The sequence below is a fragment of the Oryx dammah genome, unplaced genomic scaffold, assembly GCF_014754425.2.
Source record: "Oryx dammah isolate SB20612 unplaced genomic scaffold, SCBI_Odam_1.1 HiC_scaffold_10, whole genome shotgun sequence".
Classification (NCBI taxonomy): Eukaryota; Metazoa; Chordata; class Mammalia; order Artiodactyla; family Bovidae; genus Oryx; species Oryx dammah.
Window position 1 is genome coordinate 31,654,013 of NW_024070194.1, and position 27,332 is coordinate 31,681,344.

The 27,332-nt window shown below is 38.1% G+C and overlaps 1 protein-coding gene across 2 annotated transcripts in view; it reads left to right on the forward strand.

Annotated features, from left to right (window-relative positions):
* ATRN (attractin) overlaps positions 1–27,332 on the forward strand; it is a 193,821-nt gene that overhangs the window by 72,466 nt on the left and 94,023 nt on the right. For both annotated transcript variants that reach the window (XM_040247855.1, XM_040247856.1), the window contains exons 6-13: positions 75–243; positions 15,375–15,465; positions 16,284–16,527; positions 16,793–16,976; positions 17,998–18,152; positions 21,175–21,259; positions 23,880–24,097; positions 26,373–26,494. In XM_040247855.1, the coding sequence (XP_040103789.1) occupies positions 75–243; positions 15,375–15,465; positions 16,284–16,527; positions 16,793–16,976; positions 17,998–18,152; positions 21,175–21,259; positions 23,880–24,097; positions 26,373–26,494 (1,268 nt within the window). The remainder of the gene's footprint in view (positions 1–74; positions 244–15,374; positions 15,466–16,283; positions 16,528–16,792; positions 16,977–17,997; positions 18,153–21,174; positions 21,260–23,879; positions 24,098–26,372; positions 26,495–27,332) is intronic.

Here is a 27,332-nt window from a genome sequence, read left to right on the forward strand (position 1 = left end):
ACCACCAGGGAATTCACGAAATCCAGTAATATGAAAGCTGCATTTTGTAAAGCTAATTTGTTATATTTTGTTAGGTCCTGAATGTTCGGTTCCTATACCAGCTAACCAGTCATTTTGGACACGAGAGGAATATTCTGACCTGAAGCTCCCCAGAGCCTCTCACAAAGCTGTGGTCGATGGAAATACAATGTGGGTTGTTGGCGGATATATGTTCAACCACTCAGATTACAACATGGTTCTAGCGTAAGTTGTTTTAAACATTTTTATAAGAAGCTTAGTTTTCCATTTTGAAGATAGTTAAAATAGAGATAAGTAAAAAGAAAAGAAATCATCAGTAATTGCATTCCTGAAGAAAATCTCTGTTAGTATTTTGGCAGTTGTATTCTAGACTTTTGGGGACATACTTGTAGATTTTGAAAAGGGGAGTCCAAAAGAATTCATTGTTGTAATAAGGAATAATTCATCTTTTCCATATACCGTCTCATAATTTGCTTTAGGTACATGTAGTAAATTCTTGATAAATAAGGGATTGCTTTACCTTTTAATTTAATTAGCATTTCTGTAGGTGAAGTGACTTGAATTTATAGTTTACTAGGGGGAAATTATGTCATTCTCTAATATTTCCCAGGGTTCAAGGTCTGTTTACTGGTTCCATGCTGCTCATCCTGAAGGGAGAATATATTTTCACAATGGAATTAGTTATGGAGATTGAGCAGAAATGTATAAATAGTTACTTGTGCTGATTTTACACCCTAGAAACTTTTCCTAAACATTTTCTGCTAATGAATGTTGTAAAAAATCAGCATCTATTTTTTAAGGAATTCTGGAAATATGACAGTGGTAGTATAGTTTCTGAATCCCCCAAACATAGTCATTAAAAATTAAAACACAGAGGGCTTCCCTGATGGCTCAGTGGTGAAGAAACCACCTGCCAATGCAGGAGACACGGGTTCAATCCCTGATCCAGGAAGATCCCACATGCCACAGAACAGCTAAGCCTGTGTGCCACAACTACTGAGCCTGTGCTCTACAGTTGTGGAGCCCAGGAGCCACAACTGCTGAAGCTTGCACAGCCTAGAGACTGTGCTCTGCAAAAAGAGAAGCCACTGCAGTGAGAAGCCACTGCACTGCAAGTAAAAAGTAGCCCCCATTCTCCGCAACTAGAGAAAAGCCTGTGCAGTAACAGAGACCCAGCACAGCCAAAAGTAAGTAAATAAATAAAATTTAAAAATTAAAACACAAAACAACTAAGACACAGGGGCAGCATCTGTAACAAACTTGGTCAAAAGGCATCTGCTCAAATGGGTGGAGTTAAACCATTGACAGCTATAAGACCAATGTGCTGTCAGTATCTTTGTCACAGTAAGCAGAGAGGAGCAGTGGGCCCGCCAACAGTAGACCTGAAAACCCACTGGGAAACTCAGCAAGCTGCTTTGAGAACAGCAACTGTAATTGGGAAGATGTTGCATATTCTAGTAGGGGAATGAGCTCAAGGGATATGTAGTAGGCTCTGAAGAGGCTGAAGCAGATTCTGACTTATTAACTCTCAAAGTGAACTAGTCAAAGACTTTGTCGGAGAAAGCCCCAAACTGAGGAAACGCTGCTGGAAATAGAATTCACATCAAACAGGACAGAGACAGCCTAGGAAAAGTTCAAAAGAGTCCAGATAACAGTCTGGGAAGGAAACAGAGCCAGGAGACCTCAGCAAGTACGGTGCAGGATAGTTGGACAGTACAGTACAACAGAAGAGGAGCTAGAGAGCTGAGAAATTAAGAAAAACTAGCTAAATAAATCTTCTCTTATAAGAGTTCAGGAAAAAGTAATTTTACTTAAAGTTCAGCAACAGAAAAATATCAAGGTCAAATATCATGGAAAAGATTTCAGAAAAGAAGAGAATAAGTAGAATAACACCCCTTCAAACATATAAGCATAAAAAAAAATATATTCACAAAATTGATAAATATTATAACTTAATATTCCAAAATAAGCTAAAATACAAGAAAATTATAAAAGGCATTAAAGAACATATAATCAGAACTAGAACATTTCAGAAAGGAGATGATAGAAGTTAGGAAAGAATTTTAAAATAATTTCCGAATTAAAGACAAACTTAGAAGGAACACACAGTAAACACAGCAGATAACTCTTTTAGAAATAGAATATGAAGAAGGAAATTTTTTAAATCACAAATAAATGAAGATTGTTTTGCCCTGTTCTTTGTATGGTAAGTACAAAACCCTTTGTATGGTAAGTTAAAAGCCCTGACATTATATATAAAAGAAGATACAAAACAAACATAAGAAAACTCTGAAGGCAGTCTTACCCAAGAACCAAAGAATGACATAATGGTAAGTCCCAGGGATTTTCCTTTTGTTTCATATTTTCTCAGACTTGATGTTGAAAAAATCAGCAGTCTGGAAATGTTAATAGGTACAAGCTGAAAAAACCCAAGAAAACCCTGTTTTCTCTAGCATGAGGACCAGGAAAGAGGCAGGTTAGCAAGACAAAAAACTTTTAGATAATAACCATTCTGCCCTATCCAAACACCATAGAAAGAACTATGGCCTCACTCATATCCCTGCCTGGAAAGTGTAAGTGTAGAGTCTAAATTTCCTCTTAATGCTAGGAGATAGTGAGGTGCTCCAATCACCCCCCTCCATCCTGCCAAAGTAGGGTTAAAGAAGGCCAGTTAGAGAGCTGGGACTTTCTGCACCAGGCATTAATGAGTTTTCCCTGACTCCTGTGACATCAGTGGAGTCATTGTGGGGATTTCTACCCTGGCCTGGCAGTAATAGCAAGAATGAGTGGACCTTCTGTCTCTCTCCTGGGGTGGTGTCAGAGGAGGCCTGCTGTAACAGGAGATTTAAATAAGATCCAGAGTCTTACGTCATCATACCCCACATGTTCAGATTTCAGTTGAAAGTCATTTGATAAGCAAAGAGCCAGGAAAATCTTAACTCGAATGAGAAAAGACAATCAAGAGATATTAATACCAAGGTGACACATATATTAGACTTATCTGACAAAGATTTTAAAGCAGCCATTATATAAAATGCTTCAACAGTTCTCTCAGCAATAGAAAGGAGAGGACAGAGGAAAGAATCAGTGAACTTGAAGGTAGAACAGTAGAAATTCCTTAAAATGAACAACACAGAGAAAAAAGAACATTTTTAAAAATGAACAGAACTGCAGAGACCTGTGGATTGTAACAAAATATCTTAACATTTCTGTCACCAGAGGAGCCCTGGAAGCAGAGGAGGAACTGGGTGTGTCTGAAAAAGTATTTGAAGAAGTAACTGTTGCCCAGGTTTGGCAAAAGATATGAATGTACAGATGGAGAAGGAAATGGCAACCTACTCCAGTATTCTTGCCTGCAACACTCTTTGGACAGAGGAGCCTGGTGGGCTACAGTCCATGGGGTTGCAAAGAGTTGGCCATGACTGAGTGACTAAGCACATGAATGTACAGATTCAAGAGATTGGGTAAATGCCAATAATTCCTGACTCCTACAGGAGTTTACACTTTGTTAATTCTTTCTCGTTCCCTCTCTCATTCTCCTGCTCAGCTGTCATATTATCTTTTCATTTTTTAGATCTCTACCACATTTTCTCCTATTTTCCTTCTGAGCTAGTGACCTTGTTTCCCATTTCAGCTTTGAAAGATAAAGTTTACCTTACTGGTTTATATTGTTCACTTGTCCCCCTCCCCTTTCGGTCATACTCGGCTTTATCTCTTCTTGTGATATCTATGAATACATTCCATGCTATTTTTTTTTTATGATTATTGTTTGTTGTTGTTTAGTCACTAAGTCATGTTTGACTCTTGGCATCCTCATGGACTCTAGCATGCAAGGTTCCTCTGTCCTCCACTGTCTCCCGGAGTTTGCTCAAATTCATGTCCATTGAATCAGTGATGCTATCTAACCATCTCATCCTCTGCTGCCCCCTTCTACTTTTGCCTTCAGTCTTTCCCAGCCTCGGGATCTTTTCCAATGAGTCAGATCTTTGTATCAAATGGCCAAAGTATTGGAGCTTCAACTTCAGCATCAGTCCTTCCAATGAATATTCATAGTTGATTTCCTTACGGAAGGAAGTTTGTAACATTGTACAGGAGGCAGTGACCAAAATCAACCCAAAGAAAAAGAAATGCAAGAAGGCAAAGTGGTTGTCTGAGGAGGCTTTACAAATAGCTGAGGAAAGAAGAGAAGCAAAGGACAAGGGAGAATGGGAAATATACATCCAACTGAATGTAGAGTTCCAGAGAATACCAAGGAGAGATAAGAAGGCTTTCTTAAATGAACAATGCAAAGAATAGAGGAAAACAATAGAATGGAAAAGACCAGAGTTCTCTTCAAGAAAATTGGAGATATCAAAGGAACATTTCACGCAAGGATGGGCACAATAAAGGACAGAAATGGTATGGACCTAACAGAAGCAGAAGTGATTAAGAAGAGGTGGCAAGAATATACAGAACTATATACGAAAGGTTTTAATGAGCTGGATAATCACAATGGTGTGGTCACTCACCTAGAGCTGGACAACTTAGAGTGTGAAGTCAAGGGGACCTTAGGAAGCATTATTAAAAAAAAAACAAAACGCATGTACACCTGTGGTGGATTCATGTCAATGTATGGCAAAACCAATACAGAATTGTAAAGTAAAATAAAAATAAAATTAAAAAATAAATAAATAAAAATAAACACACACACACAAATAATAATAAAGTTTATGCTCATCCACATTAAAAAAAAAAAAAAAGCTAGTGGAGGTGATGGAATTCCAGCTCAGCTATTTAAAATCCTAAAAGATGATGCTGTTAAAGTGCTGCACTCAGTTTGTCAGCAAATTTGGAAAATTCAGTAGTGACCACAGGACTGGAAAAGGTCAGTTTTCATTCTAATCCCAAAGAAGGGCAGTGCCAAAGAATGTTTGAACTATCATACAATTATGCTCATTTCACATGCTTGCAAGGTTAGGCTCAAAATCCTTCAAGCTATGCATTAGCAGTATGTAAACCAAGAACTTCCAGATGAAGAAACTGAGTTTCAGAAAGTCAGGGGAACCAAAGATCAAATTGCTCACATTCGTTGGATCATAGAGAAAGCAAGGGAATTTCAGAAAAAAGTCTACTGCTTCATTGACTATGCTAACTCCTTTGACTGTGTGACTCATAACAAATTGTGAAAAATTCTTAAAGAGATGAGAGTTCAGACCACTTTACCTGTCACCCAAGAAAGCTGTATGTGGGTCAAGAAGCAACAGTTAGAACCATACGTGGAACAACTGACTGGTTCAGAATTGGGAAAGGAGTATGACAAGGCTGTATATTGTCACCCTGCTTATTTAACTTCTGTGCAGAGTACATCATGTGAAATCCTGGGCTGGAGAATCACAAACTGGAATCAAGATCGCCGGAAGAAATACCAACAACCTCAGATACGCAGATGATACCACTCTAGTGGCAGAAAATGAAGAGAAACTGAAGAGCCTCTTAATGAGGGTGAAAGAGGAGAGTGAAAAAGTTGGCTTGAAACTCAACATTAAAAAAAACTAAGATCATGACATTTGTTCCCATCACTCCATGGCAAATAGAAGGGGGGGAAAAGTGGAAGCAGTGATAGACACTATATTTGGGGTTCCAGAATCACTGCAGATGGTGATTGCAGCCATGACATTAAAAGACATTTGCTCCTTGGAAAGAAGGCTATGACAGACCTAGCCATGACATTAAAAGACACTTGTTCCTTGGAAGGAAGGATATGACAAACCTCTGTGTTAAAAAGCAGAGACGTCATTTGCCGACAAAGGTCCGTAGAGTCAAAGCTGTGGCCAGTAGTCATGTATGGATGTGAAAGTTGGACCATAAAGAAGACTGAATGCCAAAAAACTGATGGTTTCGAATTGTGGTGCTTGAGAAGACTCAAGAGTTCCTTGGACTGCAAGGAGATCAAACCAGTCAATCTGAAAGGAGGTCAACCCTGAATATTCATTGGAAGGACTGTTGCCGAAGCTCCAATTCTTAGGCCACCTGATGCAAAGAGCTGACTCATTGGAAAAGACGCTGATGCTGGGAAAGATTGAAGGCAAAAGGAGAAAAGGACAGCAGAAGATGAGATGTTTAGATAGTTTCATCAACTCAATGGACATGAGTTTGAGCAAATTCCGGGTGTCAGTGAAGGACAAAAGTTTGCAGTCTGTGGGGGTCACAAAGATTCAGACACAACTTAGCAGCTGAACCACAACAGCAGCATCTTTGCTCGTTTTTCTGTCTTCTGTTTCTTTCCAATGGACAGTTTCTGTTTTGGCCATGACGAAAATGTTCAGTGTTTGCACTGTTGTGTCTCACTGTTATGTCACTATCCACATGTTTTTGAGCACTTGAAATGTGGCTAGTGTGACTAAGGAATGGGTTTTAAATTTTCAGGTCTTAGTCCTCAGCTTACTTGATCTTTCACCAATATTTAATATGACTAGTCTCTCCCTCTTTTAAACAGTTTCTTCACTTTGCTTTCAGAACTGTACATTTCCTTGACTTTTTTTTTTTCCCCCTAACTGCTCATTGCTTCTCGACCTCCTTAGCTGGTTCCTCTTCAGCTGACTAACTTCTGAATGATGGTGTGCATCAGGGCTCAGCCCTCTTGGTGCTCTTGGTGAGTGTGTTTGTTTATTCTCTCGGTGATCTCATGTTATATCTTGGCCTTTATGCTGGTGACTTTCAAGTTTATATCTGCTCCCTAGATTTGTCTCCTGTTCCCATATCTCTACCCCTTTATTTGACCTCTCAGTCTTTGGCTACCCATTAGGCATCTTAAACAGCATGTGTGCCAAAGTGATCTTTCCTCCAAGCCTTTTTTTGCCCCAGAAGTCCCTATCTCGGTAAATGACGACTCTATTCTTCTATTTGCTTAAGCCCCCAAATTTTGTAGTTATCCTTGACTTCATGTTTTTTCACACTCCACATCAGTATATGTTTAGTTATCTCTTGCTGTATAAATTGCCACAAACGTAGAAGATTAAAACAACACACATCGTTACCTCATAGTGTCTGCTGGTTAGGGGTGTAGGCGTGGCTTAACTGCAGTCAAGGTGTTCCCTGGCCTGTGTTCTAATTTAGGAGTTCAACTGGGGAGGAATCCACTTCTAAGCTCATTCAAGTTGTTGGCAGAATCCATTTCCTGGTGGTTGTAAGACTAAGGGCCCTGACTTCTTCCTGTTTGTCAATTGGAGGTCACCTCATAGTTCCTGGAGGCTGCCCAGATTTCCTTATCACTAGGGTTTTCCCAGTAGTAAAATGAAGTAAGGCTGCTTACCAGGCCACAAGGAGAGTCTTTTGACTGAGCCTGCTACCAGGATAGAGGTCATGAAAATGACATCTCATCATCTTTGCCATATTCTGTTGGTTAGAAGCAAATCATGGATGCTGCTCACATGAACATGAGGAGGCAGGGATCATGAGGCCCACCCTACTGTCCGTCTGCCACAGTATGTCAGCGGGTCTTGTTAGTCCTACCCTTGAAAGCTATCCCTAATCTAACCACTTCTTACTACTTCTAGTACTGCCACCCTGAGAAGTAAAGGTAAAGTTAAAGATAGGAAAATGATCATCCCTTCCATTTTATACTAGATATTATGAAAGTCATATATTCTACCATTTGTGTGATTTTTAGTACCTCTGCCTGACATCATCTTCACTTGAAGCAAGAAATCTGGGAGTTGTTTTGATATTTCCTCTCCTTCACCTCCTTTTAACATTAATCTCTTATCCAGCCCATCAATTCTGTCACCAAATGCATGCATATTCATTCTTTTCTCTCCAAGACCAGCTTGTCAGTGTCTCATCTAGGCTTCAGCAGTATGTTCTTATCAAGTCTGTCTGCTTTCATTCATTCCTCTTAATCCATTTTCTAAATATCAACTAGAATGCTTTTTTAAGGGTATACATTTTATCATTTATGGCCTTCTTAAAACCTTTCAGTGGCTTCCCATGGGATTTAATGATCCTACCTGATGTGACCACTGCTTACCTTCTGATACCCAATTTGTTCCCCTCCTGCCACCGCCAACTCTCCTTCCTTACCTAAAACTCCTTACTTACGGTTGCTGTTCCCTCTATCTAGACTGTTCCTGCCATTGTACCTCAGGGCTAGTTTCTTTTACCCTTTACATACCCTGTCAGTTAACTGTGCCATAATGAGATCCTCCCTAATAAGCCAGTTCAGACAGGTGCTCCTTGTTTCCTTTCATATTTCTCATTTCCTTTAGAGCACTGTTCATAATTTTTAACTATACTTTAATTCTACTAATATACCCATTGTTGTACTCGCTCATTATCTGCCTTTTCTACCTTTTCTACCTTGTGTTTTCCAAGATTAGAGACCTTGTTTATTCACTCAGTTTGGCTTAGTGCATAGAATGTGCTCAAATAATTATCAAGTGAATGAGAGATTAAATGAATTATCTGTTTCTTTCACAAATATTTGTTCTTAGATATATTTTTGTCACCTGTTACTTTTATTTGACTGGTAAACCTCATGAGCTACATTTATTTTTTAATTTTAATTTATTATTTTGAGGATATTAAATAGTTTATTGCTTACAGATTATAATGGGTGATTATAATCTGTAAGCAATACAAGTTTCATCCCCATCTATAGCTTTATCTGTTACCATAATTCAACTTAGATGTATTGCATAGGATATACCAACAGTTATGTTAATAACCAAAAACCTCCATGACTTTGCTTGGGTAACTTTTTAACAGTGAATTCCAGGTCACAACACAGTAACTGTCAGTTCAGCTACACCAAGATTTCTGAACACAATGGCTTCTCTACCCAAGCAGGTTGTGCATAAATTTCAAATGGAACCTAGCATCACCCTGAAATAATTCTAGCTTCATACCATTGGGGTTGTTTACCAAAATTGCCTAAGAGAAGACTGACTTTGCACAGCACATTTTTAATAAAAAAGACACATTTATTCAGCATTATGGTCACACTATTACATTTAGCAATCAACAACATGGGTGCAAAAGAAAAATAAACCCACTACATTAAAACCCTTTGTTGGAGTGCTTTATGCTTTCCATGGAACAGAAATTGAAATAACCTGTTATACAGTTAGTTGCAAATACAGACCTCGAGTTTTTCATCCATACACATGGGTGTTGTCTAAAACGTCTTCTTTGTAGCAGCTGGGCCCTGCCACCACTGCACTTGACCGAGTTCACAAATCTGTTATAACCTGTAGCTTCCCTGTCGCGTCTCTGGCTCCCTTCTGCTAAGCTCTGTTTCCTGGCAGTAATTAAAACCTTCCGCAACCTTGTGCCACTGCCTTAGCTGCTGCTGCTGTTGGAATCACCTTATCATCTTAGTTTCATGGTTTGGCTAAGTACTGGCCTCCACCACCATAGGGGCCAGAACTTCTACCTCCAGTTTCCTCCTTTCATGGGTCCAAAACTTGAAGATTGATTATTGTAATTGCCAAAATCATTACAGCCTCCACCACCTCCAAAATTGCTTCCGTCATTACCAAATCCATTATAACTATCCCCACATCCATCATATCTACCACCACCATCAGGTGCCACAAAGCCATCTTGACCACTGAAGTTTCCTCCACAACCAAAGTTGTCATTCACGTTACCAAAGTTTCCAGAGCCACTTCAACCTCTTTTGTTTGATGAAGCACTAGCCATCTCTTGCTTAAGTAGGGTTTTCCTTACTTCACAGTTATGGCCATTCACTGTGTGGTGTTTCTGAACAGCAGTCTTGTCTATGGAGTCATGGTCATCATAGGTTACAAAGACAAAAGCCTCTCTTTTGCCACTGCCTCTGCCAGGCATGACCTACGTTTTCCCCTACTGTTCAAGATAACCTCTTAGTGTTCTTCAATGTCTTCATTAATGCCACCGGCAAAAATCTTTTTCATAGTTAAATGGGCGCCAGGACTTTGAACATCCTCTCTTGAGTTCCCCCTTTGGTTACACATCTCTTCCATCCGCTTCCTGGCTTTGCATTCATAGCTGCGTCCACCTGCTCCACAGTGACATACGTGATGAACATGCAGCCCCTGGAGCACTTGGTATTTGGATCGCCCGTTACCACGCAGTCTGTGAGCATTCCCTGTCGCCCAGAATGACTCCTCAGACTCACATCTGTTTATTTTTTCAAAACTCAAACCTGTGATGAAGATCTTCCATGATTTTCCAGCTCTTTGGGAGACTCTTGATTTAGACATGACAGCAGTGGAGGAGGGAGACTTTAAAGCATTGTCCATGGGCAGAAAGGAGTAATCTAACGAATGTATCTCCACACTTATTCTGTAGATTTTTAACATGTTTTCTACTTGTAGTTGATCAAAACTACAGTGATTTTACAGCTTTATGTATTTTGTGTAAATACTAATATAGTTTCAGATAAATTTTTACTGACTCATGAAAAGTAAATATAGTGACACCTTTTAGAAGAAATATTTCTGGAACTTTAGATCATAAATTTGATCATCGATACTCTTAGATAAGTATATTTCAGGAATTACCCTCACTCTGTTTTCTCTACGACCCTGTTAACCCAAAACTTTGTTACGTTAAAAAACAGTTCCTATTTTATGTCACCCAAGGGTCCTCTTGCAAAACAAATGACCTTGGTCTTCTGGTTTAAGATTTCCAATTGAAACTTCATCATTGAATTTCCTTTCCTTGAGCAAAAAGTGTTTGTTGTTGTTGTTGCTGTTTTTTAAGTTAAAAAAAAAAATTAGAAATTGAGCAATTAGGTAAGGAGTATCACCTGATCCAATAAACTTAAAACAGGCACATAGGAACAGTAAGACCTACTCCTCTTTACCCCGCAGAAACCATAACAGTGAAATTCTGAGAGTTAACACTAATAGCCCCAAATCTAGAAAGAAGCAAACTGATTAGGTATCACTGTGGGTTTTCTTTCTTTTTTTTTTTAAACCCTTTTAACTGAATAGTAGAAGAAGTAGTTGATGAGAAGGATCAGGTAAAGAGTGGGGAAACTGATTAACTGGCTGACCCTACCCAGAAGTCAGAGCTTCTGTGTAATTTGGATATCCCAAAATTTGATCTCTGAGGAAGAACACAAACAAAATCTCAGAGGCAAGTAGACTTTGGAAATATTATTCTAATAGACTGAACACACCACCCACATCTGAGCCCCAACATTTCTTTAGACTTTCAGAGAAGGGAATAGAACATAAAATGCCGACTCTCACACTAAAACTAGGATGGAAAGATTAACTTGTCTTAGATACAGTGGAAAAAGGAAAAACCTCACATACTTTGGGAATGTAATATCTGGAGAGCAATCTAACAGCAGCAAGATGAAAGAAATGACATTGTTGCAAATGCAAATATCTATGGTGATAAAAGTAAAAAGGAAAGAACACAGCATATAAAACTGACAAGAACTGATCATAGAGGAAAAGTAGACTTGAAAGCAGAAGATTCCTTCCAGCTGCTTTGTGCTATGAATCAAAATAATGAGAATCTGAATTCAGAAAACAAGCTGGAAGACAGAAGATAATAATAACAAAATGAGATGAAATGAGAGGTTACACATGTAAAGAGATACAAGTAAATTACAGCAAAACCTAGAATGAAAATTAAACTGCTGGAATAGACATGATTCCTGTGAATACAGATAAAGTTAATTAGAGGAAAGCAAAGATCCATGGGAGACAGAAGATCCAATATAATATAGATAGTTGCTGTGACTGAAGAAAAGAACCTAACAGAACAGGTGGATTGAAACAGCACAAGACGTTTCAGGAAAAATTTTATAATTGTTCAGTGATAAGACCTAATTTGATCAAGTTATTGGGTGGGAAACCTTAGGTAGTTCTTTGCCTCCTTCTGGCTGAGATCATGTTCAATCTCTGCAGAGTGTATCCTGTGGTCTTTGGATGGCTAGAAACTGAGATTGGAATACCAGGCCACTGGGAGGGGCAGAGTATGTGCCCTGTGGCAGGATGAGCATTGTGTTACCAGCCATCAGGGAGGAGTTTTGTGAGAGAAATGGCTGTACCTTTATGGAAGACAACTATTTCTGAATTCCTGAGGTTTGTCTTTGCTTAACTGCATGTCCAGGTCTTAGAACCAGTTATTGAATATTCCTTTATCTTGGGCTCAGCTCCCATAAAGAGGAGCATTTATTCAGTGCATGGCGTTTCTCACATTTTGTTGCATCAGCATTGTTCTTGTCTTATGTTTGCTTTTCTGTATTGTGAAAGAGTGACAACTTGTTACGTGTCTTTTGGCAGTTCATCTTAACCAGATTATAGGGACCTGCCAGCACCTTAGTGTCTCTGACCAGCTATCAGGCTGACATGTTGACTGAGGAAAAGTAACATGCATTGAGATACAGATTGAGCTACCTTCCATGTCACTTGAAAGAAACATGGATTGGGTCATGTGGAGACTTGTTTCTGGGCTCTCACCGTTTGCTTCTGTTTTTGTGCTCCTCTCTTTCAAACTTGAACATAAGATATATATGTGTTTTTCAGAAGTCATGCTAGTTCTTCTCAGGAAACGCTTTGTAGATTGCCATAAAAATTGCAGTAGTATGCAGTCCATTTTGGTAAAAAAAAAAACATTTACCCAGATGTGTTTAAATTATTTAGACCATAAGTAAAGTATGGTACTGTCTTTAAAAAAGAAACTGAGGTGGGGGGGAATAGAAATGCATTGATTGATTGAGAAAGGGAGGGAAGGAGGAAAGAAAGGAGAGGGAGAGAGAATGAGAATGATTGAGACTTCTTAGACTTCTAAGCAGAAAAACAAACCACACAAGAGTGGAAAAAAATCAGACTGGCCTCAGACCTCCATTGGCAACATTCAGTGCCAGCAGCATCCAGGGGAGCCGCATCAGCAAGGTGTGTGGGAAAGAAAGGATGGCCCGTGAGTATTATACACATTCACCTCTCAAGCTAGCAAGCAGATATTCTTCAACATGAAAGAATTTAAGGGAAGGTGCACATAGGGGCTCCCCTTGGAAAAGCCATTTGACAGTGAAATCTAGCCAATTAATAAAGACTCAAGAAGGAGAAATTGTGGTAAGAGAAATGTGAGAAGATTGATTCAGCTAAAATGTAGATCCAGTCCTATATAACTCTGAAATTATAGAATGGAATGTGCATGATTTGAACCTGGACAGTGTAAATATAACAAAAATTAGGAGAAGAAATGGGAGGAAACATAGGTGCTAATGTTTTCAACTTTCAAAGCAGGAAGTTAGTGGAATCTGTCCAAAAATAAATTATGTATAATTTTTAAATTAAATTGAATTTACTCTCTAAATAATTTTTCATGTATTTTTTAAAATGTGGAATATTAAAATACATAAAACAATAGCTGGTACTGATTTAAGTGTTATTCATATTTAATGAATGTCACCATTTTATGTTTGCTTCAGATCATGTATAAAATATTTTAAGATAAAGGGAAGGGTTTAGGGAAAAATAATGAATGCTAATACATCTACCATTCAGGTTAGAAAATAAAACATTGCTAATATAGTTAAGACCCCTGCATGCCCCACAAAAATCCCAGAGACAGTCAGTATCCTGAGAGTGTGGTGTCATTTGTTCACATACATGTCTTTAGATTTTGAATATGGGCTTCCCAGGTAGTGCAGTGGTAAAGAATCTGCCTGCCAATGCAGGAGACACAAGAGACTTAGATTTGATCCCAGGGTCAGGAAGATCCCCTGGAATAGGAAATGGCAAGCCACTCTGGTATTCTTGCTTGGAAAATTCTATGGATAGAAGAGCCTGGTGGGCTACAGTCCATGTGGTCGCAAAGAGTCGGTTTGCTTTTTTAGCTTAAATTGTTTCAAGATTTATATTAATAATATGTTGCTTGAGCATATTTATTTTTTACTCTATTATATAGATGTACTATAATTGATTAATCCATTTACTATTGATGGATACTTATTTCCCTCTTTGCTATTATGTTGTGATAAAACATACCTTATTTACATATAATAATGTTTTTCATAGTTTAAAAAATTGTATTTGGGAAAACTTATAGAACATAAACATTTAAAATATAAAAATAGCATTGGTTTCCCTTTGGTTTCTTTTTTCTATTAAATTATATAGATTTAAAGTTAACACTTTATTAAAATTATCACCTATATTATGATCCCCTTTGTATAAATGTATATTATCAATCTATTCTTCTATTTGTATGTATCCATAAAAAATATCTGGAAGAAAGTTTACTTAACAATATTCATTTCTAGGTGACAGAATATGTGGTCATTTTGTATTTTAAAGGTCTTTAAATGTATTCATACTGTAATTGAGATGGTATAATGATATTCTAGTTTTCTTGAAAATATTACTTTTTAAAGTAAATGGGGGGGAATGAATTCAAAGAGTAGCATTGAAACATATACATTACCATATTTTAGAAAGATAGCTAGTGGGAAGTTGCTGTGTAGCACAGGGAGCTCAACCCAGTGCTATGTGACAACCTAGAAGGGCAGGATGGGTTGGTGAGTGGCAGGGAGGTTCAAGAGGGAGGGGACATACATATACTTATGGCTGATTTGTGTTGTTATATGCAGAAACCAACACAACATTGTAAAGCGATTATCCACCAATAAAAAATATTTTTTAATGTAAATTAGGCAAAGAAAAGGAAAGGCTAGAAATTTTTTTAAACCTAGTTGTCATCCCTTTTTCAGTGTGTGTCTTTACTTTTATATGGGGCTTCCCTGATAGCTCAGTTGGTAAAGAATCTGCCTGCAATGCAGGAGACCCCGGTTTGATTCCTGGGTCAAAAGATCCGCTGAAGAAGGGATAGGCTACCCACTCCAGTATTCTTGGGCTTCCCTTGTGGCTCAGCTGGTAAAGAAGCCACTTGCAATGCAGGAGACCTGGGTTTGATCCCTGGGTTGGGAATATCCTTGGGAGAAGGGAAGGCTACCCACTCCAGTATTCTGGCCTGGAGAATTCCATGGACTGTAAAGTCCATGGAGTCTCAAAGAGCTGGACACCACTGAGTGACTTTCACTTATTTTTATATGGTTAAATGAAAGAAAAGTTATAGTAATGAAAGTCCCTCAACTATAATGCAACCTGCAAATGATCTAGTGTATAGAAGTTTTCAGGAAACACTAGAAAATTCAGTTGGTTTTCTTTTCGTTCCCAGACAATGTAGCCCCGCTGCCCCTTCCTGAGTTCTCAAATGCCTAATAGGTCCAGATACTAGGTTTGTTTGCTCAGGTAGCTCCCCACATCCATCATAGATTTAAAGAGCATCTCCAAAATGGATTAGATTACAAATAAAGACCAAGATGTTCTGTTTCCTTGTTTGGGTGAAAATATGATCTGTTTGTTTTGTAGGTATGACCTTGCTTCTAGGGAGTGGCTTGCACTGAACCGTTCTGTGAACAGTGTGGTTGTTAGATATGGCCATTCTTTAGCATTATACCAGGTAAAATGTCTCCACTCGGTACTAAGCTAGAAACTCAACTCTTCCATCGTTACTCTTATCATATTATATGATTGATAGCTTTTTAATGTTGGATTTTTTTCCTAATCTTTTTTATTGTGGTAAATTATGCATAACAAAATTTACCATCTTAGCCATTTTTAAGTGTACAATTCAGTAACTTCACTCATAATGTTGGAGTCATCATCACCATCCATCTTTGTAATTCTTTTGATCTTATGAAATTGCAATTCTACGCTCATTTAACAATAATTCCCCATTCCCTCCTCCCTCCTACCCCTGGTAACCCCCATTCTGCTTTCTCTGATTTTGACTTCATTGTTGGTTTTAATTAGGGGAAAGCTTTAATATTTGAGGGGTATATAATTGGTTAAGTTAAAGTTGAATCTAACCTGAGAGATTTAAATGGATTCATAAATCAAACTGGGATATTATGAGTATGGTACTAAATGATTAATAATTAACTTAGTGTAGATTAGCTTTTACATTCATTAGCAAGTTTAGCCAAGAATTACAATGTAATTGAATAGTCATTTTCATTTCCCTGTTTTGTAGTTTATTTCAACTTTATTTTTCCAAATCATTTTATATTGTAAAAAATCTTGTATGAGGAAATCCAAGAAAAGTGGCCAAGTATTAGGGATAAAAATTATGATTTATTTTGTTCTTTCACTGAAAGGTGCTTTTGACTAACACTTTTAAGCTAAGAATAATATTGAGGTTTTGAACTGTTCACTTTTCTGTGTTTAGAATTGATCCTTTTGATATTTTTTAGAATTTTGTTTACATTTTTTCCCCAGGATAAAATTTACATGTATGGAGGAAAAATTGATTCAACAGGGAATGTGACCAATGAGTTGAGAGTGTTTCATATTCATAATGAATCATGGGTGTTGTTGTCCCCCAAAGCAAAGGAGCAGTATGCAGTGGTTGGGCACTCGGCACACATTGTCACGTTGAAAACTGGCCGAGTGGTCATGCTGGTTATCTTTGGTCACTGCCCTCTGTATGGATATATAAGCAGTGTGCAGGAATATGACTTGGGTAGGTATATTTTTTTCAGTGAATATTTTTTGAATGTCAAATTTAAAGTAGTATGTATTTGTTACTGTCAATTTGGCAGGGAACCAAAGATGTTTGGCCAGCTGGGTTTGTATTAAGTTTTAGGTGGCCTTCCTTTAAAAATGATTAAAGAAAGTTATGTGTATCAAGTTTCCCGAAATCTCTTCTGTCTTAAGCTAATTAATAATTTTAAGTATTTGAGAGGAGGATCCTGCAACATTTGCCTTGAACTGTTTGCTCTTTCCAGATAAGAACACGTGGAGTATATTACACACCCAGGGTGCCCTTGTCCAAGGTGGCTACGGCCATAGCAGTGTCTATGATGATAGGACCAAGGCCCTGTATATTCACGGAGGCTACAAGGCTTTCAGTGCCAATAAGTACCGGCTTGCAGATGATCTCTACAGATACGATGTGGACACCCAGATGTGGTGGGTACTTTTTCTTGAGCTTTCACTTTAGAATGTGAATTCTGTCAATTGTTGGGAAAATTGTGTTCCAGTTTTGTTTTCAAGCCTTTCTGATACCTCTCTTCATCATTGTAATCAGAGAAATTGTGAATCAAGCAGAAGGTGATAAGTAGTAGTATCTATAAGCTGTGAACTAAGCAGAAGGTGATAAAGTAGTAGCATCTGTAATTTTGTAGTAAGTTGATTAGAACCTTGTGTTTTGTTTTTTGTTTTTACTGTTTTTCCGTTTCCATACACTCAGTGCCACTGTAAAATTTTAGTTCTTCAGAGTCCTAAGGAATAAACTGTTCTACATATCTGAGTTTCTGTGCACTGTTGTACTTGTTTGCTTTTTAACCTTTTTTTGATGACCAAGATATTATCATTGGGGTCAGTTATTGGTATCATTCCATGAAATCATCAAACAGAGATGGCCTCAGTACCTAAAAGATTAGAGCTCGCCTCATTCTACTCTCTTTTGGTCTATACAAAGTATGCTAATCTTAATAAATATATGGCAAATTCGAGTTATGAAATAATTATAAAGCAATAGTTTCTCTGCTTTTTGTATTTCCTTACATATTTGAGACCCCACTATGGTTACATTGTATATCATCTATCATTAAAATGGTTATTTTTAGTGACTATGTAATGCTCCATCATGTGGGTATACTGAGCCTACACAGTTGAAAGTTTGGTCTTATTCGTAAAGATTGTATGTAAGCTTCCATCTATATTTCACTTGATTTTTACTCAGAAACTAGAATTATAGAGTGTTAGGGTATGAATATTTTTAGGACTCAACATAGTTTATCAAAATTCTACATCTTTTGATTTTACATGTTTATTGTTGAAAAAGTTACTTATATACAGAGAAGAATGTAAAAGTATTTGCACATTTGGATCTGAAGTTAAGAAAATGGTTATGTTTGTATTAACAAATAGATGATAAACATTCTAAAGAACTAACCTTGTATTTATTATTTTTAAATAAACTCAAAAGGACCATTCTTAAGGACAGCCGATTTTTCCGTTACTTGCACACAGCTGTGATAGTGAGTGGAACCATGCTGGTGTTTGGAGGAAACACACACAATGACACATCCATGAGCCATGGGGCCAAATGCTTCTCTTCAGATTTCATGGCTTATGACATTGGTAAGTTTCCCAAAGCCATTTTAGCTTCAAGAATCTTTTTTATCCATAACCTACATTTTAAAAGAAACAGAAAATATCTGTAGTTAATAGTGGTCAAGCTGTTTGAAAGAGGTCCAAATGGAATTTTTAATGTTAAATTGACTGATCGTAATATATTAAAAAGCATTATTTCTATATCTGATTGTTTTAAAGTTCCTCCTTTGATGGGTTGGGGTGATTGGGCTCTCCTGTGTTATAAATAAAAGCCTTATATAGTGTATTATGTCATTGTGACCACCAGCATTGTGTTGAGTTGGTTTAAGTCTAGCTTTATTCATTCCCTTGAAACTGTTTTCATACATGCTTAATGTAATACTTGGACAGGCATATTTTAAATATTTGGTGTGGTAATTGTATTGACCAGAAGAGGGCAATATTGGTTCATGCAAAACAAATATTAGAAATTCTTTTGTGTAAATATCATCAGATGTTTTTTTTTTAACAGATATTTAAGCGCAAGCCACTGAGATTGTACATTGGGGATTATAAAGGGAATAGGTTACAGTCCTTGGCCTCATGGTGGGGAAAGCAGAGAATTGAGCAGACAATATCACTGCTATTTAGGGTGTTATTTGCCTGAGAAGAACGTACGAGAACGCCTGTGAACATCCCATAACTCTTAGGTATAAGAGTTGCAGTCAGGGAAAGTCTTTTTTTTTTTTAATTGGGGTATAATTGTTCTACAATGTTGTGTTAGTTTCTGCTGTACAACAGTGTGAATCAGCTATATGTATACATATATCCCCTGCTTCTTGAGCCTCCCTGGCTCCCTCCTCCCATCCCTCTAGATCATCCCAGAGCACTGAGCTGAGCTCTCTGTGCTATACAGCAGCTTTCCCCTAGCTGTCTATTTTACATATGGTAGGGAAAGCCTTCTTGAGAAGGGCCTTGCAAGCTGGGTCCTAAGAACACTGGGAAGTCAGCTGGACCAGGTTAGGTAGCATTTTTCAGTCAAAGGAACGCCATGTGTAGAGACACAGAGGTGTTAAAAGACTGTGCTACATAACTTGGGGCCTCTGAATGGTTAGTTCTGGCTGTATCCTAACAGCAAATCAGGGAAGAGTGGCTTCCAGCAGAACTAGAAGCAAGCAGCTGTGTGGTCAGAACTTGAGGGGCTTGCTATGTTGTGCTGAAGGGTTTATGCTTTTTGAAGAATCTTAAAGAAGAGGTAATAGAACTGTATTTGTGTCTAAGGGAGATCTCTGTGTGGCATTGTGATGAGTAGTTGGGGAGGGGTAGGATGTGTAACAAGGCTATTGATAAAAGTTCTTAGGGTTTGAGCCAAGGCTGTGGAAGTAACAGAGAGGATAAAGAGACAAATGGGTTTGAGAATTACTAGGAATCTGTGTTTTGAAAGCAGTGACAGCATCCTTATCTGATATCTGGTTTGGGCCATAGTAGATGGTTGTTTTGTTTTGTTTTTCCCCTTAAAACTGGAACTAGAAGGACAGAATCTGGGAGGAAGTGAGTAAATTGAATTTGAGAGCATGTTCAAGTGGAGATGACTGTGGGACAGAGAGGTATAGAAATCAGTGGGGAAAATGTAAGAGGGGATGAACTTTCTATAGGGAGCATGTGTCATCAGGAACAAGCAAAGAACCAAGGGAAAGATCCATAAAGAAGCCTGAAAGAGAATGGAGACCGCGAAAGCATGTTGGAAAAGTAGGACAAAAGTGAGGCAAGACTGGGGACCTGTGAGGAAGCAGTTACCAGTGGCTACGGAGGGATGACTTCCCTAGTAGCTCAGAGGGTAAAGCATCCACCTGCAATGCAGAAGACCTGGGTTCAATCCCTGGGTCGGGAAGATCCTTTGGAGATGGAAATGGCAACCCACTCCTGTATTCTTGCCTGGAGAATCCCATGGACAGAGGAGCCTGGTGGGCTACAATCTGTGGGGTCGCAAAGAGACAGACAGAGGGATGAGGTAAAATAAGGACTGAAGAGTCTTTCAGATTTCGCAACCAAGAGGTCATTCATTACCTTCTAGACACGGAGGAAAGATCCAGATTATAGAAAGCTGAGAAGTAATGCATGTTGAGATAAACACAGCAGTGTTTTCACTTAAAAACAAAAAAACCCTTGTCTGTGAAGGCAAGAAAAGGGGTAAGTTGAATGCCTCCTTGGGCATATTTAAATGCTGTGGTAAAAGTCAAGCGGGATAAGAGGAAGGGCTCCTGCCACCCTGGTTTTAGGGAAGGAAGCAGGAGGCTGTGGGAGTTGATGGCCTCTGTTCTGCATGTGAGGAACACCACAGAGTTTAGGCTGGGTGGGGGAAGTGAAAGCTTTTGTTGTCAAGGCTGAATAAATGTCTAGATAGAGTGTGAGTGTGAAAGTCTGCGTGTTTGGGAATAGGAGACAGTGAGTCAGAGGTTGGTATGGTTCAGCAACACTAGTTGGTATTAAGGTCCAGAAGAGAGTTTGTTAGCTTGGATCAGAACAAAGGAAAATAAGTAGATCTGGGGGATCTAGGAAAGGACCTTTTAAAAATTAGATAAAGTTGGTTATTATTATTGTAGTTTTAGTTTTCTACTTGTATTTTCCTATTCTAGTTACTGAGTTTGGGCAAAGCAGCATAGAGTGGAAAATCATTATGGAATGTACATGCTTTACTTACGTAAGCTTTGAAACATGTAAAATTTGATTAAGTTAGAATACATTGTAGTGGGTAATACTGATGGGCAACAGAGTGAGTGATAAGGATGTCATGGAAGTTGGGTGCATTCACTAATTAGATTTATTTATTAAATTTTGGTTGTGCTGAGTTTTCATTGCATTCATTAATTAGAATTGCTATAGAGTCCTACCTTTTTTCCATGCCTTGCTGATCTGTTGTTGCTGAGTTTTAACTCAGAAATAATGGTGTGACTAAGAAAAACTGTGAGCTGTGTTTGTGTTTATTACAGTCTTCTTTCCCAAAGAAAATGCCAGTCTCCATTGATTATGAATAGTGGTCCCTTCTGAAGTGTGTTTTTCTTGCTCCTAGATTGTGACCGATGGTCAGTGCTTCCCAGACCTGATCTCCACCATGATGTCAACAGATTTGGCCACTCAGCAGTCTTATACAACAGGTAATTGAAGAAGTGCTTGCTCCTTTTCTCTTATGTTTAAAATGAAAATGAAGTAAAATGTGAAGTGATATTGAACTTACATATTATTTGCAGGATTACTTTGTCTCATTTGTGTTTCACAGAATTATGTTAGGTATGGATTTCCTGATTTATATTTAAAATATTTGATGTGGATTTGAATTACTTCTAATGCCAAGTTTGTTGATGTGGTATTAGAAGTAAGCTGTCTTTGGTGTTGTCTGAGTGCATAGGACAACAAAAGTTGTGTGCAGTTACTGTCTTATACCCTCTGCCATTTGCTATCATTTGTGGTGCTTAGGTTGTTGCATTTCTTGTCTTTTGTCTGAGTGGTGAAGAAAGATTTTTAAAAAGAGGGCACTTCAAAAAAAACTTAGTTATGGGAACAGAGGTGGGAGATTCTGGTGCTTCATATAGCTCAAGTCTGTGACTGTTCATACAATTCAGGTCTTTGTATTATCTGAAGTCTGCACTGTATTCCATTGCATCATTTGGAAGTGTCTGGCCCAAACTCACAGAGCTCTTCATAAATCTGCCCCTGGAAAAGCATCTGTCTTAGAAAGGAGCTCCAAAGTGGCTATGTGACTTGTACCGTATTTTTATTTGTTAAAATAGTCTAATCATGTTGTTAATTTTCTAATTTTTGTTTCTGTTGTGATTACTGTTGTTTACTTCTTCTTTTAAAATTCTTGGCCTTATCAGTCCTGGAACTATTTAAATGCTATAATGCCTATGTATATTATGTTAGGATTCCCTTTGTTTTCAAATTTTCTTTTGTCATAATTCAAGTTAGATGAGGTAATTGACCTTGGATGAGGGAAGATAAGAAAGCAACCTATCACCTGACACTATCACCACATTGTTAATTTGCTATACCCCAATACAAAATGTTTTGCTGTTAAAATAATAAAAAATTTTAAAAATAAAATAAGAAGAAAGAAAGCAACCTATCTTGGAGATGTGAAGGAAGAAGAAAACTTAGACATTGGAAAAAGGGACAAAGTAAACATTTAGTTGAAACTTAGCAATGAAACTTATAGTAGAAACATTTGATAAGTATAGATTAAAGTGGAAGGATTTTTTAAATTATTATTTGAGATGTTATCTTAAATTGTAATATGTATTGCCTCGGTAAGGAAAAGCCTTAAAGTTTTCTAGTAAATGCCTGTTGATGCTTTTCATCGGAAAAGCAGTGGGTACATTTTGTTATCATCTTACCTGTGGTTGCCTGGCCTCAGCTCTTTTCATCTTTATTATGTTTTCCTAGCATAGGACTTGGCAGATAATAGGCATTTGCTAAATGGCAGCTATTAGTACCATAATGATAATTAGCAAATAAGTGGATTTTCTATCAAAATATTTGGAGGTTTTATATGAACTCAGAGAGTTGACAGTTTACTGTACGATGTAGTTTAACCATGAATCAAAATTGGAAATGGCTTACCTGAGTTATAATGTGTTTATTTTTGTATAATCCCAGTGGAGTTTTTGAGCCTATATGTTTCTGTGTGTATGCATAGGGTTGGAGGGGGCACGGCATGACAAGGGAGTCACGTAGGAAAAAAAACCATGGCTATTTTGATATTTTTTCAACATTTTTCTTACTGTAGTATAGTTTATTTACAGTGTTGTGTTAATTTCTGCTGTAATGGTTAGTTTAATTTTGTGAAGTATTTACCTAAGGAGAAACTTTGATTCACAAGATATTCACATGTTTTGAATGATGGTTCCCTTAATTGAGCACCAGCATTGGGCCAGCTGTGCTTCACTTAGTTGTTGTCCTTGTGGTTTTGGGGAAAGCAGGAAGAAGCGTGGGCTGGGGGTATTGAGACTGCTGCAGATGCAGCTGTTCTTTCCAGTTCATTGCTCCAAGCTTCTTTGAAGGACTCTGTCTACCCTCACATGGCCGATGTGACCAGAAGTATTCAGGATTGCTAAGAATACCTGCTGTACTGGGAGGCAGATGGTGCTTATTTGGTTCAAGCAATAAATTGACTAGTTGAATCCAGACTACATAATGTGATACTAAGTAAGCCGATATGAAGTTAAAAATTAAACCTGGTGTTCATTTTTGGTTACTGAAATATGTCAATTTTCAGATACAGTAAAAATGCAGCCACAGAATCTTTATGCTTTAATTAGTCCTCTGTTGATTTGGGGAAAATTGAGACACAGTGAGAATGAATTGCTTGATACCTCATTGTGGGTTAGTACTAAACTCCTGGCAGATTATGGCATGTCAGAGTTGGAAGAGAAATCATCTGTTCTACTGATATACAGCTTGTACTGTGCATTAAATTTCTATATGCACTCATCTCTTTCTTATTGGTCTGTTTTCATTACACAGTTTTGATTAGAGAGACTTTATCTATGCTAGCAGCCAGAAGAATAGATAGGTTATTGTAACTGTTCTGACTAGTCACAGGCCATTGTGAAAGGTTGGAATTTGGGAGGTAAGGTATGAGAGTGATTTTTGAGATCTTGAAAGATTACTTTTTACAGGACTTTTGTGAGGTTTGTCTAAAGATTATAAAAAGTATATCATGCATTTGTTTATGTAGGTTTCCAGTAAACTCTTTTTCTCTCTTTTTTTTTCTTTTAGAACCATGTATGTATTTGGTGGTTTTAATAGTCTCCTCCTCAGTGACATCCTAGTATTCACATCGGAACAGTGTGAAGCACACCAGAGTGAAGCTGCTTGTCTCGCAGCAGGACCTGGTGTCCGGTGTGTGTGGGACACGGGGTCATCTCAGTGTGTCTCCTGGGAGCTGGCACCTGAAGCACAAGAAAAGATAAAGTCAGAATGTTTTTCTAAAAGAAGTATGTTTTTTTTCCTCTTCTTAAAATGTAGTTAATTTGAAATCTTTTTATCTCAATTGTGAAGGCACTTATCCTATGTGAACTTTCAGTGTTCATTTTATTATCCAAAATTATTCCAGTAATAACATAGGCAAATGCTTTATGGATGTTTGAAAATTGGTTTGTAAACATTTGTGTAGTGGATGGAAACATGCCGTGTCTGCTGTTTGCTAATGATGAAGAAAAAACATTTTTAACATTGCATAGACTTTGTATACCTACTCTAGTGGAAAAGGAAAGTGAAGTCACTCAGTCATGTCTAACTCTTTGCAACTCCATGGACTGTAGCCTGCCAGGCTCCTCCGTCCATGGGATTTTCCGGGCAAGAATACTGGAGTGGGTTGTCATTTCCTTCTCCAGGGGATCTTCCCAACCCAGGGATTGAACCTGAGTCTTCTACGTTGCAGACAAACTCTTTACCATCTGAGCCACCAGGGAATCCCCTTTTCTATGAACTTCAGAACCTAGATGTTTATTTCTGCACTGTCCCCATATGTTAGCTACTAGCTATCTGTGATTATCAAACACTTGGAATGAGACTGGTATGGCTGAAGAAATGAATTTTTAAATTTTAACTAAATTAAAAACTACATGTGGGGACTTGCCTGGCGATCCAGTGTTTAAGACTCTGCTGTTCTGCAGCAGGGGACACAGGTTACATCTCTGAACAGGGAACGAAGATTCTGCATGCTGGCAGCCAAAAAGAAATAAAAAATAAAAACTACATGTGGTTAGTGGCTACCACATTGAATTATGCAGTTCTGACATTAAGGATAAGATTAAGAGGGCTAATCCAGAAATGCTATGTTGAAGTAGATTGTTCTAATAGATAGAGGTAGAGTTACTGTCTTTGCAAAGTATTATTCTTTTCTAACCTCTCTAGTTGAGCACAGCAGTGATGGCAAGGCAGGCAGTTGCTGAAGATGAACAGTGATCCTTGCTTCTAGAACCACCCCTTGTATTGTCCAAGTTTTCTTCACCTTACCTACTCAGCTTCTTATTACCCTTTTTTTCCTGACATACAGCACAGTGCAATACAGTGAAGTCATATGTGAGAAAGTCTTTTAAAAGTAAGAAAAATGTCTCTGCAAATTATTTTTTCACTTCAGTTTATTTAAAGTATGTTGATTGAATTCCTTAACTATTAGGGTTACCATGGTATAGTAGTTACTATGTGAGTTATGATGGACAGAGGCAGCTTTCAACTCTCCTGGAATGTTCCAAATTAAACTGAACATAAATCCTCAGTAAGAACATCCAGTCAACTTTTCAGGTTCATTGGTGGTCTCGTAAGTGCTAGAGAACCAAGATGACCAAAACATTTTAGGGCTAGTCACCATCTCCTAAAAGGGATAAAAGCAGTGAAGTAGTTATTTTTTAACCATATGTTAAAAAGTTCAAATTAAATGTGCAGGTTTATAGGAAATAGTATTTAATTCCCTTAGATGATCCATTATGAACTCATCTCCAGTGTCACCTTCCTGGTTTACTCTGCTTTCTTTGTGGGCCCAGGCTGTGGAGTGATAGCAAGGGCAGGAAGAGCAGCCTCAGGAGCAAGTGGCTAGGATCTTTGTGAGGGTGCACCCTGCCTTTTCTTGTTCATGGATTCTACCATGTGCCATGCCCTTGAATGGTTGAATAGATGAGCCAGAAGTTGTGTAGCTTCTCTTTCATTGCCGACCTTGACCCATCTAGGGTCACTGGGAAATCAACAGGTCTGTAGTAACCCAGAATTTCTTACATATAAGTGTATTGCCTTTTTTGGGGTTCTGTGTGCTGCCTGCTTCCTGCACCCAGAGCAGCCTTGCCTTTATAGCTAGGAGAAATGGCTTGGTCTCCTATACTTCTTTGTTTGGCTCCTGGGCAGCTCTTGGTGTTCATTGAATTGCTAGTTGATTTCTTTCTTGGGAAGAAAAGTCTTCAAAGAACCAGACCTATTTCCCTTATTGTTGAATTATTCTGTCTTTGTTTTTCACCTTCTGTGTACTTTTGTTGGGAGGGTGGAGTACAAAATGGCTTTTGCTCATATTGTTTACTTATTTCTAAATACTATTTAAACCTGAACACACCAATATATTTTCCTGCCAGTTTCACTCCTCATTTTGCTTTCAACCCTTGTTACTTTTTTGTTGTCGTTTTGCGTCAGTGTCATACTGTGCTCAACATCAGCTGTAAGGGACTGTGACTTTTCTGAAAAGAAGCTGTCACAGTTGATGAGTTTTCCTTCTCTTCACAGTTTTTGACCATGACAGATGTGACCAGCTCACGGATTGTTACAGCTGCACAGCCAACACCAATGGCTGCCAGTGGTGCAATGACCATTGTGTCCCTATGAACCACAGCTGCACAGAAGGCCAGGTCAGTTTCTCAGGGATTTCAGAGGATAGAAAAATCCCAAGTGGGTTTAGATATAGATTTTAGTGTGTATGGTATAAATACTAGCCCAGAATTATTTTTAAAATCTTTGGTGTTGATTTGGATTTTACTATTGAGTCAAGTTTCTTTTAGTAAGAGATGCTCTATATGTCCAAATTTCAAGGGTTCTCCTAGCCAGGATTGATGTTTGTGTTTTAGAAGAAGGCAAGACTGTTATTCTGAGTATGCCCCAGTCCCTAGGCATGGCTGTGGCTAAGGGCTAGATTCTTGGTGTGAAGTTTGTAATGCTGTGCTCCCTCTACTGATGCTAGGTTGGGGAGCAGTTTAGGACTTGAGAGTAAAAGTGAGTCAGGTGTGTAGCTGCCAAAATAAATTGTGGAAATAATAGACTTTGCAAAATCTCCTTGTCTTACGTTATATTTTGACTCAGCATAATTTATGCTTATATTTATGATTTTTATTAGATTATAAGGCAAAAAAAAGAATGGCTCAACTTTTATAATTTTTGACGGTTTATAAGACATTCTTTGTCAGTCGGTAAAGCATATCATAAAATATAAAATTTTTATACTGTTTAGGAGATGATTTAAAAAGCAGCAAGTTCAACTTTCACATTTTACTGATGCATAAGTTGAAACATGGTGTTTAAGAGAACCCACTATTTCCTTGCCAGATCCTTGCATGTCCTTGAACATTTCACTGGAATGTTTCCACTGCAGTGCTGCTTCACCTACATCTTATTTGTTTATCTGTTTGTTTGTAGTTTGCTTCCTCAGTTAGACTTTGTTGTTTTTAGCATCCTCGTTGCCCTCACCATGAG